The sequence below is a fragment of the Ranitomeya imitator genome, chromosome 2 (genome assembly GCF_032444005.1).
Source record: "Ranitomeya imitator isolate aRanImi1 chromosome 2, aRanImi1.pri, whole genome shotgun sequence".
Classification (NCBI taxonomy): Eukaryota; Metazoa; Chordata; class Amphibia; order Anura; family Dendrobatidae; genus Ranitomeya; species Ranitomeya imitator.
The window spans coordinates 155,870,356-155,890,633 of record NC_091283.1 but is presented as its reverse complement, the minus strand read 5'-3'; the positions used below and the strand labels follow the sequence as shown (position 1 = coordinate 155,890,633).

The window sequence follows — 20,278 nt, the reverse complement described above, 5'->3', positions numbered from 1 at the left end:
CTAACGAATTAACCTCGTCACCTGTGGAAGGAAACTAAGAAACACCCACAGCCACCAGAGGAATTCCATGGACAGAACCAGCCGAAGTACCATTCATGACCACAGGAGGGAGCCCGACAACAGAATTCACAACAGGTTCCCCCATTTTAATAGACAGTAAAGGCTAATTATACAGCTGTGAGCTGACATTAATAGCCTGGGAAGCTCCATGGGTATTACACCCTTCCCAGGCTACAAACATCTGCCCCCAGCCATCGGCTTTCCCTCTGCTGGTTATAAAAACTGTGAGGGAGCCCACACCATTTTTTCTCCAAAAAATAATCTTTTATTAATTAACCCCTTAACCCCAAAAGTATTTTTGTTTTTGCGTTTTCGTTTTCCGCTCCCCTTCTTCCCAGAGCCATAACTTTTTTATTTTTCTGTCAATATGGCCATGTGAGGGCTTGTTTTTTTGCAGGACGAGTTGTACTTTTGAACAACACCATTGGTTTTACCATGTTGTGTACTAGAAAATGGGGGAAAAAAATCCAAATGCGGTGAAATTGCAAAAAAAAAAATCCCACACTTGTTTTTTGTTTGGCTTTTTTACTAGGTTCACTAAATGCTAAAACTGACCTGCCATTATGATTTTCCAGGTCATTTCCAGTTCATAGACACCAAACATGTCTAGGTTATTTTTTATCTAAGTTGTGATAAGAATTTCCAAACTTTGTTAAAAAAAAAACTGCTCCATTTTCCGATACCCGTAGCGTCTCCATTTTTCATGATCTCTGGTTGGGTGAGGGCTTATTTTATGTGCACTGAGTTGATGTTTTTAATTATACCATTTTGGTTCAGATATGATTTTTTTTCTCATTGCGTAATTCAGCGATCAGGTTAATCCTTTTTTTTCTTGATAGATCGGGCGATTCTGAACATGGTGATACCAAATATGTGTATGTTTTGATTTTTTTAATTGTTTTATGGGGCGAAAAGGGGGTGATTTGAACTTTTATATTTTTTTTATTTTTTTATATTTTTAAAAACATTTTTTTTTACTTTTGGCATGCTTCGATACTCTCCATGTGAGACTGCCACAACCCGATCAGCTCTGCTAACTACTCTCTTGCTATGAGCACCGACCACCAGGCGGCATTCACAGCAAGCCGGCACTGACAACGATAGAGGTCTCCAGGAGACCTCTGGTTGTCATGCCAATTAATTGGTGACCCGCGATCGCGTGATGGGGGTCATTGGTGGGCGGATTTCCGGAAGCACGACTTAAATGCCGATGTCAGCATTTGACAGTGGCATTTAACGGGTTAATATCCACAGGTGGATCTCCATTCCACTCGCGGCTATTCCGGGCACATGTCAGCTGTTCAAAACAGGGAGGGAGTCCGACATCTACGTACTATTACGCCCGATGTCGGAAAGGGGTTAAATACATGTCCAGTATTTTGCACACACTGTACTAATTGTATTTGTCACTGACATCTGTATATCTACCTATTCTATGTGTATTTACTATGTATGTAATCCATCTCTTTTATCCTGTTGGCTCCTGCAGTGATTTTACAGAACTCGGCAAATGAATTGCTGGCTTTTATTCTATCTATCTATGTAATATATACAGTGGGGCAAAAAAGTATTTAGTCAGTCAGCAATAGTGCAAGTTCCACCACTTAAAAAGATGAGAGGCGTCTGTAATTTACATCATAGGTAGACCTAAACTATGGGAGACAAACTGAGAAAAAAAAATCCAGAAAATCACATTGTCTGTTTTTTTAACATTTTATTTGCATATTATGGTGGAAAATAAGTATTTGGTCAGAAACAAACAATCAAGATTTCAGGCTCTCACAGACCTGTAACTTCTTCTTTAAGAGTCTCCTCTTTCCTCCACTCATTACCTGTAGTAATGGCACCTGTTTAAACTTGTTATCAGTATAAAAAGACACCTGTGCACACCCTCAAACAGTCTGACTCCAAACTCCACTATGGTGAAGACCAAAGAACTGTCAAAGGACACCAGAAACAAAATTGTAGCCCTGCACCAGGCTGGGAAGACTGAATCTGCAATAGCCAACCAGCTTGGAGTGAAAAAATCAACAGTGGGAGCAATAATTAGAAAATGGAAGACATACAAGACCACTGATAATCTCCCTCGATCTGGGGCTCCACGCTAAATCCCACCCTGTGGGGTCAGAATGATCACAAGAACGGTGAGCAAAAATCCCAAAACCACGCGGGGGGACCTAGTGAATGAACTGCAGAGAGCTGGGACCAATGTAACAAGGCCTACCATAAGTGACACACTACGTCACCATGGACTCAGATCCTGCAGTGCCAGACGTGTCCCACTGCTTAAGCCAGTACATGTCCGGGCCCGTCTGAAGTTTGCTAGAGAGCATTTGGATGATCCAGAGGAGTTTTGGGAGAATGTCCTATGGTCTGATGAAACCAAACTGGAACTGTTTGGTAGAAACACAACTTGTCGTGTTTGGAGGAAAAAGAATACTGAGTTGCATCCATCAAACACCATCATACCTACTGTAAAGCATGGTGGTGGAAACATCATGCTTTGGGGCTGTTTCTCTGCAAAGGGGCCAGGACGACTGATCCGGGTACATGAAAGAATAAATGGGCCATGTATCGTGAGATTTTGAGTGCAAACCTCCTTCCATCAGCAAGGGCATTGAAGATGAAACGTGGCTGGGTCTTTCAACATGACAATGATCCAAAGCACACCGCCAGGGCAACGAAGGAGTGGCTTCGTAAGAAGCATTTCAAGGTCCTGGAGTGGCCTAGCCAGTCTCCAGATCTCAACCCTATAGAAAACCTTTGGAGGGAGTTGAAAGTCCGTGTTGCCAAGCGAAAAGCCAAAAACATCACTGCTCTAGAGGAGATCTGCATGGAGGAATTGGCCAACATACCAACAACAGTGTGTGGCAACCTTGTGAAGACTTACAGAAAACGTTTGACCTCTGTCATTGCCAACAAAGGATATATTACAAAGTATTGAGATGAAATGTTGTTTCTGACCAAATACTTATTTTCCACCACAATATGCAAATAAAATGTTAAAAATACAGACAATGTGATTTTCTGGATTTTTTTTTCTCAGTTTGTCTACCATAGTTGAGGTCTACCTATGATGTAAATTACAGACGCCTCTCATCTTTTTAAGTGGTGGAACTTGCACTATTGCTGACTGACTAAATACTTTTTTGCCCCACTGTATATATATACATACATACGTGTGTGTCATCTATATATCTATGTATTCTATGTGTATATATCTATTTTATCTATTCTATTCTAACATGTCAGTGTGATTTTTACAGTAGCCGCACATGAATTTCCGCTTTTCAAAGGACACCGGTGAGTAAGTTCAGACAGCACTCGCATGGTCCATGTGCTGTGCAATTTTTTTTCTTGCACCCATAGGCTTGCATTGGCGAGTCTAGGATGATATATGCGTACAATTGTAGCATGCTACTATTTTACACACACACTGAATCCGCCCGAGAACTTAAACGGTGATATGAGCTGCCCCATAGATTAACACTGCTCCCAGTACTATGTGATGTTTTCTCGTCTAGCACTCGTCTGTATTGTACGCCAGTGTGACCCTTAGGCTGCCGTCACACCATCAGTATTTGGTCAGTATTTTACATCAGTATTTGTAAGCCAAAACCAGGAGTGGAACAATTAGAGGAAAAGTATAATAGAAATATATGCTCCACTTCTGTATTTATCACCCACTCCTGGTTTTGGCTTACAAATACTGATGTAAAATACTGACCAAATACTGCTAGTGTGATGGCAGCCTAAATGTGTGATCAGTCAGCGCCAGCCACACGAGGATGGACACAGATATTATATATCAGGCTGAGGCTTCTGCTCCCCTGGAGATGAACGGAGGCGGTGGTGTGTGGCTGACGCTTATCTCCTCTCCCCCATTAATGTAACATACAAGGTGGAGAGGTGCCCCCGTGTCTATGATCAGAGGGATGGCACAGATCACAACGCCAATTTGTGGATACTCCTCTCTATTCACATCTAGAGCTGCCCCCATTGTAACGGTCATCTGAGCTCCCACAATGCACTGCTGTAAATGCAGCTTGGGATGTGACTAGAGAATAAAGCATTCTGATGTACAATTCTATTACTTGACAAGCAGCTGCTCCGGCCCCAAAGCTGTAGTGCAAAGGCTGCCAGGCTCTCTAGGAGATGGTATGGCAGCCATATTTTTTGTCAACCAACTTTTTCCAAATCAGAAGAGGGCGACGACTGAATTACTGAAAAATCAAAAATTCTGTAACTTTCTGTTTAAATTCTATAATATTATTTAGATTTATGCTTGCTGTCAGTGAATAGGAACATTCTAGTTTACAGTGAGATCTTGAAAACATATACAAACCTAATACTTCTCACAGCTGAAGGTGTTTTCCAGTAGTATCCAGTGTATATAATCCTCTGTGGACTCCAAACAAATACATTGTAACAAACTGTTGCACTGGTGTTTTCAGAGGGTTATACAGACTGCATACATTGTAACAAACCCTCAGCTGAGAGCAGGACTAGTTCTGTATGTAAATGACAAATGTTCCCATTCACCGCCAGCAAGCAGAGGTAGATCTGGAAGCAGATCCATAGCTCGAGCTTTTCCACCTGGGGCAAAGGACAAGTTCATTGCTCTGTATCTGCATCTAAATATACCGGTCGAGGCCAAGTGGCTGGCTCACACCGCTGGCACCGAGTATCCAGAGCACATGCCCCGGTGCCCACCATGCCCACTCTTCAGAGGTTGGATGCCACGTCTTACCCAGCAGCAGGTTCACCAGGACCTCTTGACCGGCCAACGTATTGCTATTCCACAGGCAGATCATCGTTCCCAGGATCCAGGGGAAGCCATGACTAGTTATCCCGATGAGTTTCACCATAGAGCGGGCGCTGCCCCATGAAGACGTGCTGTGGGCACAGACACCCAGCCTCTTGGACATGGCTATATCAATGGCCATGAGCGAGTTCCAGGCGATGCCTTTGAAGGATGGGTTGAGCTGCATGCAGTCTTCCTCTGGTAGCTGCTGGCTCTGCCGCCTCTCGCGGGCACCCTCGGTGGCGTTACCCCCATACTGCCCACTCTGCTTTCTGTTAAAGCCTCTGCCCTCCTGGGGTGAAGTCGTCGGCTGGTTCAGAGACAAGAACTCCGGTCTGGCCAGCACATTGTTCCGATCCCGGGCTCTAGGCCGTCTCTGGGGGGCTGGCATCTTCACAGAACCCCCCAAAGCAGTGGGCATAAAGAGGCGGTGTGTACTTGAGACGCTTTGTTGTATGAGAAAGGCAGTGTGACTGCTCCCTGCCACATGTCCCGGGTTATATTTAGTAAAGGCAGAGTGCCCTGTGTGTTTATCCACAGTCCTGACGGCCCCTGACACATCTGCCTATCACAGGGGCCCCGGCGGCTGAGCCGTCCAATGGGGAGTGAGACACTTGGAAAGTAACCTGAGGCCAGACATGGCCCCCTGGGTTATTTAAACCCTCGGCACAAGGATTCTGGGATTTGTAGTCACTGGTTGGTGCCAGCGCTGCAGCTCATATGATGTGCTGATGAACAGAAGCAGCTGCCCGGCTCAGCGAGGGTCGTGTTAGTTCAGGGTTTAGCTTCGTCTTATTTTGGGGAAAGCTGGGTGACAACCAACATGGCCGCCAGGACGACATCTTGCGGGGCGAGTATACCCAGGGAGCTTTCATAGCTCCTGAAGGTCAAATCTCCATATTGGTTGTCACTCAGCTTTCCAAGAAGCAGATAGAACATGGATGTTCGGGTCCAGCGGTTAAGATGACAACTTCCAGCTAAGGTACATTATGGGGTGCTTTTCCCCATTCACCTCTTGAGATAATATAGCGCCCAGCCCGACATCTGACGCACCTGTCTGGACCACGAACTCCTTGGAGAAATCGGGTGCTACCAGCATCGGCTGTTTGCACAGGGCCAGCTTCAGTTCCTGGAAGGCCGTCTCATCTTCGGTAGACCACGTAACCATAGCCAACTTCGTCTCTTTAAGGAGATCCGTCAGAGAGGCAGCTACCATGGCGAAGTTCGGGATGAACCGGCGGTTGTATCCCACAATGCCCAGGAACGCCCTGACCTGTTTCTTTGAAAAGGTTGTGTCCAGCCCTGGAACGCCTCCACTTTATTTATCTGGGGCTTTATTTTGCCCCTGCCTACAACATAGCCCAAGTATCTCACTTCCTCCACTCCCAAGGCACACTTCTTTGGGTTTATGGAAAACCCCGCCTTCCGTAGAGCATCAAATACCGCCTGGACCTTGCTCAGATAGCTTCCCCAATCCTGGCTGAAGATTATAATATCATCCAGGTAGGCTACTGCATAAATCTTATGGGGAGGTAGGATCCGGTCTATGGCTCTCTGGAACGTTTCTGCAGCGTCTTGTCACCCAAACGGCATCCATCCCTGTGTATTGGAAGAATCCATCTGCTGTTCAGAACGCAGCCTTTTCTTTGGCACCCTGGGACATGGGGATTTGCCAATACTCTTTTGTGAGGTCAAGGGTAGTAATATACCAAGCCGGCCCTAGCCTCTCAATTATTTCATCGACCCGGGGCATCGGGTAGGCATCGGTCTTAGAAACCTCGTTCAGCTTCCAATAGTCATTGCAAAATTGCCATTCCCCATCTGGTTTTGGCACTAGGACTATTGGGCTGGACCAGCCACTCTTGGATTCCTCGATGACTCCCAGGCTCAGCATCCACTTCACCTCCTTGGAGATCACCTCTCGGCGTGCTTTGGCAATCTGGTATGGCTTCAAGTTGACCCAGACATGAGGCTCTGTCAGGACGTCATGCTCTATGACCTTAATATAACCTGGAAGATCTGAGAACAGGTCTCTGTTACACTGTAGCAACTCTCGGCACTGCTACTTCTGCGAGCGAGATAAGATGTCTGCCACGTTAACATCTTCTGCACCGATATTGGACTTGGCCATCAGACAAGGAGCTTCCACGGGTTCTCTGTCCTGCCACGGTTTGATCAGGTTCACGTGGTACACCTGGTAGGGCTTCCGCTTTCCTGGTTGGTGGACTTTGTAGTTGACCTCACCAACTTTCTCCACCACCTCATAGGGACCCTGCCACTTGGCCAGGAATTTGGTCTCCACCTTGGGTACCAGCACAATAATAATAATAATAATAATAATTTTTATTTATATAGCGCCAACATATTCCGCAGCGCTTTACAAATTATAGAGGGGACTTGTACATACAATAGACATTACAGCATAACAGAAATACAGTTCAAAACAGATATCAAGAGGAGTGAGGGCCCTGCTCGTAAGCTTACAAACTATGAGGAAAAGGGGAGACACGAGAGGTGGATGGTAACAATTGCTATAGTTATTCGGACCAGCCATAGTGTAAGGCTTGGGTGTTCATGTAAAGCTGCATGAACCAGTTAATTAATTTTTTTTTTTTTTTTTTTTTAATATAGGCCACACAGGGATCGTTAGGTTAATGCATTGAGGCGGTAGGCCAGTCTGAACAAATGAGTTTTTAGGGCACGCTTAAAACTGTGGGGATTGGGGATTAATCGTATTATCCTAGGTAGTGCATTCCAAAGAATCGGCGCAGCACGTGTAAAGTCTTGGAGACGGGAGTGGGAGGTTCTGATTATTGAGGATGCTAACCTGAGGTCATCAGCGGAGCGGAGGGCACGGGTAGGGTGGTAGACTGAGACCAGAGAGGAGATGTAGGGTGGTGCTGAGCCATGGAGTGCTTTGTGGATGAGGGTAGTAGTTTTGTACTGGATTCTTGAGTGGATGGGTAACCAGTGTAATGACTGGCACAAGGTAGAGGCATCGGTGTAACGGTTGGTGAGGAATATGATCCTGGCAGCAGCATTCAGGACAGATTGGAGCGGGGAGAGTTTGGTAAGAGGGAGGCCGATTAGTAGAGAGTTACAATAGTCCAGACGAGAATGAATAAGTGAAACAGTAAGAGTTTTTGCAGAGTCGAAAGTAAGAAAAGGGCGAATTCTAGAAATGTTTTTGAGATGCAGGTAAGAAGAGCGAGCCAGTGATCGGATGTGGGGGGTGAATGAAAGGTCAGAATCAAGGATGACCCCAAGGCAGCGGGCATGTTGCTTTGGAGTAATGGTGGAACCGCAAACGGAGATGGCAATGTCAGGCAAAGGTAGGTTAGTAGAGGGAGAAAACACGAGGAGTTCAGTTTTTGACAGGTTTAGTTTCAGATAGAGGGAGGACATGATGCTAGAGACAGCGGTAAGACAATCACTGGTGTTTTCTAATAAGGCAGGCGTGAGATTAGGAGAAGAAGTGTATAGTTGGGTGTCGTCAGCATAGAGATGGTACTGGAAGCCAAATCTACTGATTGTTTGTCCAATAGGGGCAGTATACAAAGAGAAGAGGAGGGGGCCTAGGACTGATCCTTGAGGAACCCCAACAGTAAGGGGAAGGTGAGAGGAGGAGGAACCAGCGAAACATACAGTGAAGGATCGGTCAGAGAGATAGGAGGAGAACCAGGAGAGAACGGTGTCCTTGAGGCCGATGGAGCGGAGCATAGTGAGGAGGAGCTGATGATCCACAGTATCAAATGCTGCAGAGAGATCCAAGAGAATTAGCATGGAGTAGTGACCATTAGATTTAGCTGTTAGTAGGTCATTAGAGACTTTAGTGAGGGCAGTTTCAGTAGAGTGTAAAGAGCGGAAACCAGATTGAAGAGGGTCGAGAAGAGAGTTATCTGAGAGATAGCGGGTAAGACGGGAGTGGACCAGGCGTTCGAGGAGTTTAGAGATGAAGGGAAGATTAGAGACAGGTCTATAATTAGCGGCACAGTTTTGGTCGAGGGATGGTTTTTTAAGTAATGGATGTATGATGGCATGCTTAAATGAGGAGGGAAAAATACCGGAAGTGAGGGAAAGGTTGAATATTTTTGTTAGGTGAGAGGTGACAGCCGGGGAAAGGGACTGGAGGAAATGTGATGGAATGGGGTCACTGGTGCAAGTGGTCGGGCGAGAAGATGCAAGGAGCCTGCTTACTTCTTCTTCTGTAACTGGTTCAAAGTCAGAGAGTGAACTAGATGCAGTGGGGGAGGGAGGACAGTGCATGGTATGAAGAGATTGGGAGATGATTTCCTGTCGAATATGGTCAATTTTTTCTTTGAAGTAATTGGCCAGATTGTCAGCACGGAGATCCGTGGTTGGGGCCTGCGCTCTTGGGTTGAGTAGGGACTGGAACGTGTCAAAGAGACGTTTAGGGTTATTGGACAGGGAGGTGATGAGGGTGTTGAAGTAGGTTTGTTTGGAGAGGTGAAGGGCAGAATTGTATGTCTTTAGCATGAACTTATAATGGATGAAATCTTCGGGTAGATTAGATTTTCTCCACAGACGTTCTGCGCACCTGGAGCACCGCTGCAGGAAACGTGTTTGCAGCGTGTGCCACGGTTGTTGCCGTCTGTGCCGAGTTGTTTTATGTATAGGAGGAGCACAAGTACTCGATCCCCTGGGTTGAACTGTCTTACCCTGGCTGACCTATTATACACCCTGGACTGGGCTTCCTGAGCCTTGAGGAGGTGCTCCTTCACAATGGGCATCACGATGGCAATCCTCTCTTGCATCTGGGTGACATGCTCTACCACGCTTCTATAGGGGGTGATTTCAGCCTCCCAGGATTCCTTCGCCATATCCAGGAGCCCTCAAGGGTGTTGTCCATAGAGCAGTTAAAAAGGGGAGAAGCCAGTGGAAGCTTGGGGAACTTCCCGGATGGAGAACAAAAAGTAAGAAAGCAGACAGTCCCAGTCTTTTCCGTCCTTCTCCACTGCTTTCTTCAGCATAGCCTTCAAGGTTTTGATAAACCTCTCCACCAGCCCATCAGTCTGGGGATGGTACTCTGAGGTTCTGAGCTGGGAAATTTGCAGGGTCTTGCACAACTCCCTCATGACTTTCGACATGAAGGGGGTCCTTTGGTCCGTCAGTATCTCCTTCATCAGCCCGGTTCAGGAGAAAATATGGATCAGCTCCTTTAAGATACATTTAGCAGAGGCATTTCTTAAGGGTACCGCCTCTGGGTACCAGGCAGCATAATCCAGGACCACCAGTATGTATTAATGTCCTCTTGCAGACTTTACCAGGGGTCCCACCAGATCCATGTCTATCCGCTCGAATGGCACCTCGATGATGGGCAACGGTACTAGAGGACTGTGGAAGTGAGCTACTGGGGAGGTCAGCTGGCACGTGGGGCAGGAAGAAAGACAATAGTTCAGGATTTCTCTGTAACACCCAGGCCAGTATAATCTCTACAGAATGTGCTCCTGGGTCTTATCTGCCCCCAGGTGACCACCCAACACATGGGAATGAGTCATGTCTAACACCCTGCGTCTATAGGGCCCTGGCACCAGTAACTGCTCTATCACCTCACCTCTTGGCTTGGTTACCCTGTAAAGTAGATCCCCAATCACAGAAAAATGAGGGAACTGACTGTCGGCCCCCGGCTCCTGAGGCACACCATTTAACACAGTAACATTTTAAAATGCCCCTTCAAGAGTTAGGTCCCTGAGTAGGGCGTTTCCAAAGTTTCCGCAGGACACCTCTAGCTCAGGGACGTTGGCTTCAGTGGATGCTGCACCATCCTCATCGCCAAACAGCACACAAAATGGAAACCTGTCATCTGCAGCATGTGACAAGGTTTCTTTGGGAGCAACCTGGCTGTTGTCCAGACAATGAGACGTTCTCCCTTTTCCCCATAAGTACCAAAATAATACAAAGTTCCACCCTAGTATAATAGGGTGCAATAGATCCTTGACCACGCCAACCTCATGGGACTCTGTGCCACAGTTTGTGTTAATGACCACTTGGGCCACAGAATAGTCCTTAGCGTCGCCATGGATACAGCGGTATGCCCACCCTTTTTCCAGGAATCAGCCGATGGGGAATGGTAGCACACACTAGGGTTACCAAACTCCCTGAGTACAGCAGACCAGTCACTTGCACCCCATTTATTGTCACAGAGAATGCTTATGGTCCCTCTCCTGTTTGAGGGACAGCACTGCAGGCAGAGTATGCAAAATACGAGCAGCGCCGTCCAGTGCTGCAGTCCATTGGCTCGGTGGTCATGGGACAATGGGCGGCTATGTGGCCAGGGGTATGACACCTTCAACAAATTACAATATTGGAAGGGACCTTGGGGACTAACTCTGCTGGTACTCTTGGCTGCCCCGCTGGTGTGGCTCTAGCTCCCCTCTTTTGGGTGTCAGCCCCGCTTTGGGAACCCCAGTACGGGGAGGCTTCGCCCCCTTTCTTCCCACAGAACTTTAACCTCTTGGTACCTCTCCACCGGGTTCACTAGGTAATCAGCATTACGGCGATCTCCCTGGGCAACCCAGGATTGCATCGGCTTCAACAGGGAGTGTTGCAACCATTTTTGGACCAGGTGTAGAAGGTCAAAACTTTGGGATCGGGGAGGTTTGTTACTGCGATAGGCCCAGGGGTGCACTCGCTGCACCCTGATACTCAGAGTCACTCCTAAACGTGCCAAGATCTCAGCTTTCAATTTGGCATACTCTTTTGCAGGGCCGGACTGGGCATCTGGCAATTCTGGCAAATGCCAGAAGGGCCTGTCTGGACATGGGCCGCCTTGTCTGCTACGTTGTTAACAGAATCAGTGTTCTCAAGATACCCAAACTGTTAAGAGTTGTGAAGGAGCATAGTCGCTGACTCTGTCACTTACCACAGCAGGCCACGGTGTAACAACCCTGTCGGCATCACTGCATGGCCTTCCATTCCCCACCTGCCTGTTACATCTACTCACTCACCCAGTGCCATGTTGTGAGATCTGTCTGCTGCTGGTTCCATGCCATGTGCTTCATGGCGGCCTGCTCTGTGTACACTTCCTGCTATGTGCATAGGGGGGCGGCGCCAGCCACTCCGGATTCTTATTGAGACTGTGTGCACCTCCCTAAGGTGCTTCTGGCCAATTGCCAAGAGGCCTCCTGTATTTAGTGCAGCTCCACCCTGTGGTCTGGGCCTGTGCAATTTGTTAGCTCAGTTAGTGTTTAGCTGCTGAGTTTTCCTGGCCTTGCTCTAAGTTTCTCCTCTGAGCTTTTCTCTGTGCTTTTGCCTTGTTATTGTAGTCCGCCCTCCAGGAGGCAGAATATCCTGCTCCCTGTGTCTTTGTCCCTGTGTCTTTGTCCCTGTGTCTTTGTCCCTGTGTCTTTGTCCCTGTGTCTTGTTCTATTGCCTTGTCTGTACTTTGTCTTTTCTCAGTCTCCTTGTCTGTGGCTTTCTTCCCTGCTTTCTTTCCTTGTGTTTTCTGTCTGCTTACTCTCCGCACTCTTGCGGCTCTGCACTCAGATCTTGCTTTGCACTCTCTGACTTTGCTCTGTGGCTCCGCTCCTTGCAGTTCTATCTGGCTCCACTCTTTGCGGTACTATCTGACTCTGCCTCTTGTGTTTCTGCACTTTGCTCCGTCTCTGCTCTTGGCTCCGCCTCCAGCGTCTTCGCTCTTGGCTCCGCCTCCAGCGTCTCCGCTCTTGGCTCCGCCTCCAGCGTCTCCGCTCTTGGCTCCGCCTCCAGCGTCTCCGCTCTTGGCTCCGCCTCTTGCGGCTCTGCTCTTGGCTCTGCCTTCTTCTCCTCTTCTCTTAGTTCCACCTTCTACTAGTTACTTGGTCCTCCTGTGTGAACAGGTCCCTACCTGTTCCTTCTTTCTCCTGTCCTTCTGGCTTGTTTCCGTACCTGCATCTTCTGTGTGTACAGGTCCCTACCTGTTCCTTCATCACACTCACAATAGGACTGCACTCGGGTGTCATCAGAGTGCAGCCTGATTCATACATCACATCAACCCGTCCTGTGTATCCTGTGTTCCTGCCAGTCCTGCCGTTCCTGTCCTGCCTTCCTGCCCTGTGTTCTCTGCCGTGTCTCTGCCAGCCCTATGTTCCAAACCACATACCTGCCTGCAGACCGGTCCCTACCGGTTCTTCCTATGTTCCAGCCGTACCCGCCTGCCTACCAGAGAGCCAGCCGTGTCCGCCTGCCCGCCAGTGTCTCTGCTGTACCCGTCTGCCTGTCTGTGTCCCAGCCGTGCCCGCCTGTCAGCCAGAGTGCCAGCCGTGCCCGCTCCGTTCCTTAGTGGGATCAGCAGCCACAGCCAGACACCACCCTGGAGTGGCACCTGGTAGCTTCCTATTGCACAAGTCTGACCTCACCATCAGAGGCTCCAGCGAACACCTAGGAAGCTACTTAGTCACGCCCCTTCCAGGGTAGTCTGGTTTGTGGCACAGTGGGGCCACAAAAACCCCCGAGCTCACGCCCACCAGTCAGGGCGTGAGCGTGACACACGGGTATCATTAGAAATATTGGTCTTGCAGTAAATCTTGCTTTCCTCCATCCAAGGTAATATTAGTGATATATCCCATCCGGTACTTGGGGATGGGGATAACATGGGCCCGTGTGATTTCAAATGCCAGGGCTGAATTTCGGCCCCAGTCCGTACCTGCTCTTTAGCGTCCTGCAATGGCAGGTCATAATAGGCCTTCTGCGGTTCACCTGTTAAATATGGTGCCAGAACCTCTGCCCACTGCTCAGGAGGCAATTTCTCCGTTCCGCCACCCTCTCAAAAACCGTCAAGAACGCCTCAACGTCATCCCCTGATGTCATGTTTTGCAATGCTCTTCTTACCGTCTTCCTGGTGTACGAGTCGTCACCTGGAGTTGAGGAGGAGACCGCTGGCCTCCAACGAACTGCCTCTGTGAGGAGTTCTATCTGCCTCGTTAGCGCCTCCTGCTGCTGCTGCTGGTGTTGTAGCTGCTGTGCCAACACCTTATTTGTTTCTAGCTGCGCCAATTGCTGCTGCTGAATGGCGAGCTGTTGCTGTTGTTGCTCCTGGACCAAATGCTTTACAAGGCTGTCTGCTGTCGGATTTCCCTCCTGCAGCCACTTTCACTCAGGACATGGGGTATCGGCAGTCACACTGCCTCTTGGGATTCGTGCCCGCATTCTCCACCAATTGTAGAGATCTGTACTCACTTGGCTGCGTTTGAGGTAGGTACAGGAAGCAGTATTATTGAAATGTCCCAGCAAGTTTATTAAAACTGCACAAACTGCTCTGTATAGGACAAACAAACGAACAGCCTTTTCCATCACAAATTGAAAAAACAAACAGATAAACAATCCATATAGTACTGCGGGTCCGCCCGCTCAGGTCAGTGCCTTTAGCAACACACACTGGAGGTTCTCTACTTCTCCAGCCACAGACACTGAATGAGCCATTTGGCCTCCATTTTATTGGCCAAACCACACCCCTGGGGTTGGGATATGTGAACGGTCATTCCCACCCATCTCTTATGACCGCTCGTAAAACCCAGCCCTGGAAAGGAAAATAACTCTCTCAGCACTATACGTTCTGGAGCATACTTCCAAGCTCACATCACTGCAGGTAAGGCTACTTTCACACATCTGCTTTTTACCGTCAGGCACAATCCAGCGAATTTTGGAAAAAAAAACAGTTTCGGCGCAAATTGTGAAAAACTAATGCGACTGATCCGTTTTTTTGCTGGATCCGTTTTTTTTTCTGTTTTTTTTTTTAACCCAGGGATTGAGTTTGGACCTCCTGTTCCAGGGAGAGAGAGAGAGAGAGAGACCAGAATGGAAAATTCATGATTTGAATGGAAAATGCATGATTTGTGTAAAAACCGGATTTGGTCGCCGGATTAGGTCATTTCACCTCACGTTTCATATGTTTTTCGCCAGATCCATCGTTTGCCGTTTTTTTCGCCAGACAGAAAAAACGTTCCTATGTACGTTTTCTCCGGCCGCCGGAAAACAAATTTTAGACGGATCTGGCAAAAAACGGATGAAACGTAAGGCCATCCGTCGCAATCTGGCGCTAACACAAGTGTATGAGAAAAAAACTGATCCAGCGGCAAATTTTGCCAGATCTGTTTTTTTCAAAATTCGCTGGATTGTGCCTGACGGCAAAAAATTGATGTGTGAAAGTAGCCTTATAGCTGCGATGACACATATCTCCCCTCAAGGACTTGTCCAATGGCCATCTTACAATGTACACAGTGATTGCACCACCAGAATAGTGAATGCAGCTCTGGAGTATAATACAGAATGTAACTCAGGATCAGTACAGGATAAGTGACGTAATGTATGTACACAGTGACTGCACCAGCAGAATAGTGAGTGCAGCTCTGGTATAATACAGGATGTAACTCAGGATTAGTACAGGATAAGTAATATAATGTATGTACACCGTGACTGCACCAGCAGAATCGTGAGTCCAGCTCTGGAGTATAATACAGGATGTAACTCAGGATCAGTACAGGATCAGTAATGTAATGTATATACACATTGACTGCATAAGCAGACGAGTGAGTGCAGCTCTGGGGAATAATACAGGATGTACTGTAACTCAGGATCAGTACAGGATCAGTAATGTATGTACACCGTGACTGCACCAGCAGAATAGTGAGTGCAGCTCTGGAGTACACTACAGGATGTAACTCAGGATCAGTAATGTAATGTATGTACACCGTGACTGCACCAGCAGAATAGTGAGTGCAGCTCTGGGGTATAATACAGGATGTAACTCAGGATCAGTACAGGATCAGTAATGTAATGTATGTACACAGTGACTGCACCAGCAGAATCGTGAGTCCAGCTCTGGAGTATAATACAGGATGTAACTCAGGATCAGTACAGGATCAGTAATGTAATGTATGTACACCGTGACTGCACCAGCAGAATAGTGAGTGCAGCTCTGGGGTATAATACAGGACTCAGGATCAGTACAGGATAACTAATGTAATGTATGTACACAGTGACTGCACCAGCAGAATCGTGAGTCCTGCTCTGGAGTATAATACAGGATGTAACTCAGGATCAGTACAGGATCAGTAATGTAATGTATGTACACAGTGACTGCACCAGCAGAATAGTGAGTGCAGCTCTGGAGCATAATACAGGATGTAACTCAGGATCAGTACAGGATCAGTAATGTAATGTATGTACACAGTGACTGCACCAGCAGAATAGTGAGTGCAGCTCTGCAGGTTTTCCTGCTCCTCAGTTTGCTTCAAAGGCTATGTGCACATGTTGCGGATTAGGCTTAGGAATTTCTGGTGCAGATTCTGCCTCTCCTGGCAGAAAACGCACCTGCGGATTTGTCGCGTTTTTTGTGCGGTTTTGCAGCGTTTTTAGTGCGTTTTTGCTGCGGTTTTATTGCGGATTTGCTGCGTTTTTTACCCCTGCGGTTTTCTATAATGGAATGGGTACAAAAATGCTGCAGATTCACAAAAAAGAAGTGACATCCTACTTCTTTTAAACCGCAGCGTTTCCGCAGTGGATTTTCGGCAAAGTGTGCACAGCATTTTTTTTTCTCATTGATTTACATTGTACTGTAAATCAATTGCGGATCTGCAGCATTTCTGCACTGCAAAAAACGGTGCGGATCCGCAGAGAATCCGCAAGGTGTGCACATACCCTTACAGTCCATCTGATCCTGGCAGCAATGCTACCACAGCTCAGCTTCTCCCCTCATTTTAATCACGTTGGCATAATCCACTGGTGATTACTTTCTGGATGTTTTTATAATGCTGTATCTGGGATTACAATGCGCTGCACATGAGGCTGCAATGCCTGCTATCTTTATTGGAGTGGGCACAGTTCAGGTATCGATTATAAGAGACAGCGACACAAAATATTCAGTTATTTGTAGGTTTGTTTACCCCTTAGCGACCGCCGATACGCCTTTTAACAGCGGCCGCTAAGGGTACTTAAACCACAGCGCCGTTAATTAACGGCGCTGTGGAAAAAGTGAATAGTGCCCCCCAGAGTCGGATTTTCTCCGGGGTCTCGGCTGCCGGGGGTAGCCGAGACCTCAGAGAACATGATTCGGGGGGTTTTTAACCGACCCCGCATTTGCGATCGCCGGTAATTAAACGTTTACCGGCGATCGCAAAAAAAAAACAAAAAACGCAATCTCTTTTTAATTTCTCTGTCCTCCGATGTGATCGCACATCGCAGGACAGAGAAAAGGGGTCCCAGGTAGCCCCCCAATACTCACCTATCTCCCCCGATGCTCCTCGTGTCTCCCGGTGGGCGCCGCCATCTTCAAAATGGCGGGCGCATGCGCAGTGTGCCCGCTGGCCGGCACCGGGAGAATCTTTGGGGTCTCGGCTGCCGGGGGTAGCCGAGACCCCAAAGAACATGATCGGGGTCGGTTTTACCGACCCCTGTTTTGCGATCGCCGGTAATTAACTGTTTACCGGCGACAGCAAAAAAAAAAAAAAGTAAAGTGTAATTCTCTGTTCTCTGATGTGATCGCACATCAGAGGACAGAGAAATAGGGGGATTCGGGGACCCTAGCATACTCACCTGTGTCCCTGGGTCCTCCTGCTGCTCCTCCTGGCTGCCGGGGAAAAGAAAATGGCGGGCGCATGCGTAGTGCGCCCGCCATCTGTCTCCATCTGCTGGCCGGCAGGAGAACAGCAGTTGGGGCTAAAATTAGGGTTAGGGTTAGGGGTAGAGTTAGGGGTAGGGCTAGGGTTAGAGGTAGGGTTAGGGTTAGGGTTAGGGCTACGGTTACGAGTAGGGTTAGGGGTAGGGTTAGGGGTAGGGTTAGGGCTAGGGGTAGGGCTAGGGGTAGGGTTAGGATTAGGGGTAGGGGTAGGGTTAGGGCTAGAGTTAGGGCTAAGGTTAGGGCTAGGGCTAAATTTAGGGTTAGGGTTGGGGCTAAATTTAGGGTTAGGCTTCTTTCACACTTACGTCGGTACGGGGCCGTCGCAATGCGTCGGCCCGACATACCGACGTACGTTGTGAAAATTGTGCACAACGTGGGCAGCGGATGTAGTTTTTCAACGCAGCCGCTGCCCAATCTATGTCCTGGGGAGGAAGGGGCGGAGTTACGGCAACGCATGCGCGGTCAGAAATGGCGGATGCGACGTACAAAAAAACGTTTCATTGGACTTTTTTTGTGCCGACGGTCCGCCAAAACACAACTGATCCAGTGCACGATGGCCGCGACGTGTGGCCATCCGTCACGATCCGTCGGCAATACAAGTCTATGGGCAAAAAACGCATCCTGCGGGCACATTTGCAGGATCCGTTTCTTGTCCAAAACTACGGATTGCGACGGATGCCAAACGACGCAAGTGTGAAAGTAGCCTTAGGGCTAGGGTTAGGGTTGGGGCTAAAGTTAGGGCTAGGGTTGGGGCTAAAGTTAGGGTTAGAGTTGGGATTAGGGTTAGGGTTTGGATTAGGGTTGGTATTAGGGTTAGGGTTGGCATTAGGGTTACGCTTGGGATTAGGGTTAGGTTTGGGATTAGGGTTAAGTTAGGGTTGTGATTAGGGGTGTATTGGGATTAGGGTTAGGTTTGAGGTTAGGGTTGAGATTAGGATTAGGGGTATGTTGGATTTAGGGTTTTGATTAGGGTTATGGTTAGGGTTGACATTAGGGTTGTTTTGGGGTAAGGGTTGTGATTATCGTTAGGGTTAGTGATTAGGATTATGGATCAGGTTGGGATTAGGGTTAGGGGTGTGTTGGAGTTGGGTTGGAGCTAGAATTGGGGAGTTTCCACTGTTTAGGTACATCAGGGGGTCTCCAAACACGACAGCCAATTTTGCGCTCAAAAAGTCAAATGGTGCTCCCTCCCTTCTGAGCTCTGCCGTGCGCCCAAATAGTGGGTTACCCCCACATATGGGGCATCAGTGTACTCGGGATACATTGGACAACAACTTCTGGGGTCCAATTTCTCTTGTTACACTTGTGAAAATAAAAACTTGGGGGCTACAAAATGTTTTTTTTGTGGAAAAATATATATATATATTTTTTTATGACTCTGCATTATAAACTTCTGTGAAGCACTTGGGCATTCAAAGTTCTCACCACATATCTATATAAGTTCCTTGGGGGGTCTAGTTTCCATAATGGGGTCACTTGTGGGGGGTTACTACTGTTTAGGGACATCAGGGGCTCTGCAAACGCAACATAACGCCCACAGACCATTCTATCAAAGTCTGCATTCCAAAACGGCGCTCCTTCCCTTCCGAGCTCTGCCGTGCGCCCAAACAGTGGTTTACCCCCACATATGGGGCATCAGCGTACTCGGGATAAATTGGACAACAACTATTGCAGTCCAATTTCTCCTGTTACCCTTGTGAAAATAAAAACTTGGGGGCTACAATATCTTTTTTTGTGGAAAAAAATTTTTTTTTTATTTTCACGACTCTGCATTCTAAACTTCTGTGAAGCACTTGGGCATTCAAAGTTCTCACCACACATCTAGGTAAGTTCCTTGGGGGGGTCTAGTTTCCAAAATGGGGTCACTTGTGGAGGGTTTCTACTGGTTAGGTACATCAGGGGCTCTGCAAACGCAACATAATGCTCGCAGACCATTCTATCAAAGTCTGCATTCCAAAACGGCGCTCCTTCCTTCCGAGCTCTGCCCACATATGGGGTACCAGCATACTCAGGACAAATTGGACAACAACTTTTGGGGTCCAATTTTTCTTGTTACCCTTGTGAAAATAAAAACTTGGGGGCTAAAAATCTTTTTTGTGGAAAAAAAAAATATTTTTTATTTTCACGACTCTGCATTATAAACTTCTGTGAAGCACTTGGGCATTCAAAGTTCTCACCACACATCTAGATAAGTTCCATGGGGGGTCTAGTTTCCAAAATGGGGTCACTTGTGGGGGATTTCTACTGTTTAGGCACATCAGGGGCTCTGCAAACGCAACATGGCGTCCGATCTCAATTCCAGCCAATTCTACATTGAAAAAGTAAAACGGCACTCCTTCTCTTCCAAGCTCTGCGGTGCGCCCAAACAGTGGTTTACCCCCACATATTGGGTATCGACGTACTCAGGAGAAATTGCACAACAACTGTTGTGGTATAATTTCTCCTGTTACCCTTGTGAAAATTAAAATTTGTGGGCAAAAAGATCATTTTTGTGTAAACAAAAGCGATTTTTTATTTTCACGGCTCTACGTTATAAACTTCTGTGAAGCACTTGGGGGTTCAAAGTGCTCACCACACATCTAGATAAGTTCCTTAAGGGGTCTAGTTTCCAAAATGGTGTCACTTGAGGGGTTTCCACTGTTTAGGCACATCAGGGGCTCTCTAAACGTGACATGGCGTCCCATCTCAATTCCAGCCAATTCTGCATTGAAAAAGTCAAACGGCGCTCCTTCACTTCTAAGTTCTGCGGTGCGTCCAAAAAGTGGTTTACCCCCACATATGGGGTATTGGCGTATTCA

The 20,278-nt window shown here is 47.6% G+C and overlaps 1 protein-coding gene across 2 annotated transcripts in view; it reads right to left on the bottom strand.

Moving 5' to 3' along the window:
* The window catches only part of PLPP7 (phospholipid phosphatase 7 (inactive)), a 42,146-nt gene extending 30,230 nt beyond the window's left edge, over positions 1–11,916 (bottom strand). Inside the window, exon 1 of one of the 2 annotated variants that reach the window (XR_011318676.1) lies at positions 11,833–11,916. Coding sequence is in view for 1 of the 2 variants with exons in the window: in XM_069755518.1 (XP_069611619.1) it covers positions 4,811–5,285 (475 nt within the window). In the remaining variant the exon portion in view is untranslated. Of the gene's footprint in view, positions 1–4,810; positions 5,349–11,832 lie in introns of those variants that run through there. The other variant, XM_069755518.1, reaches the window with a different exon arrangement.
* Between the last annotated feature and the right edge of the window lie 8,362 nt (positions 11,917–20,278).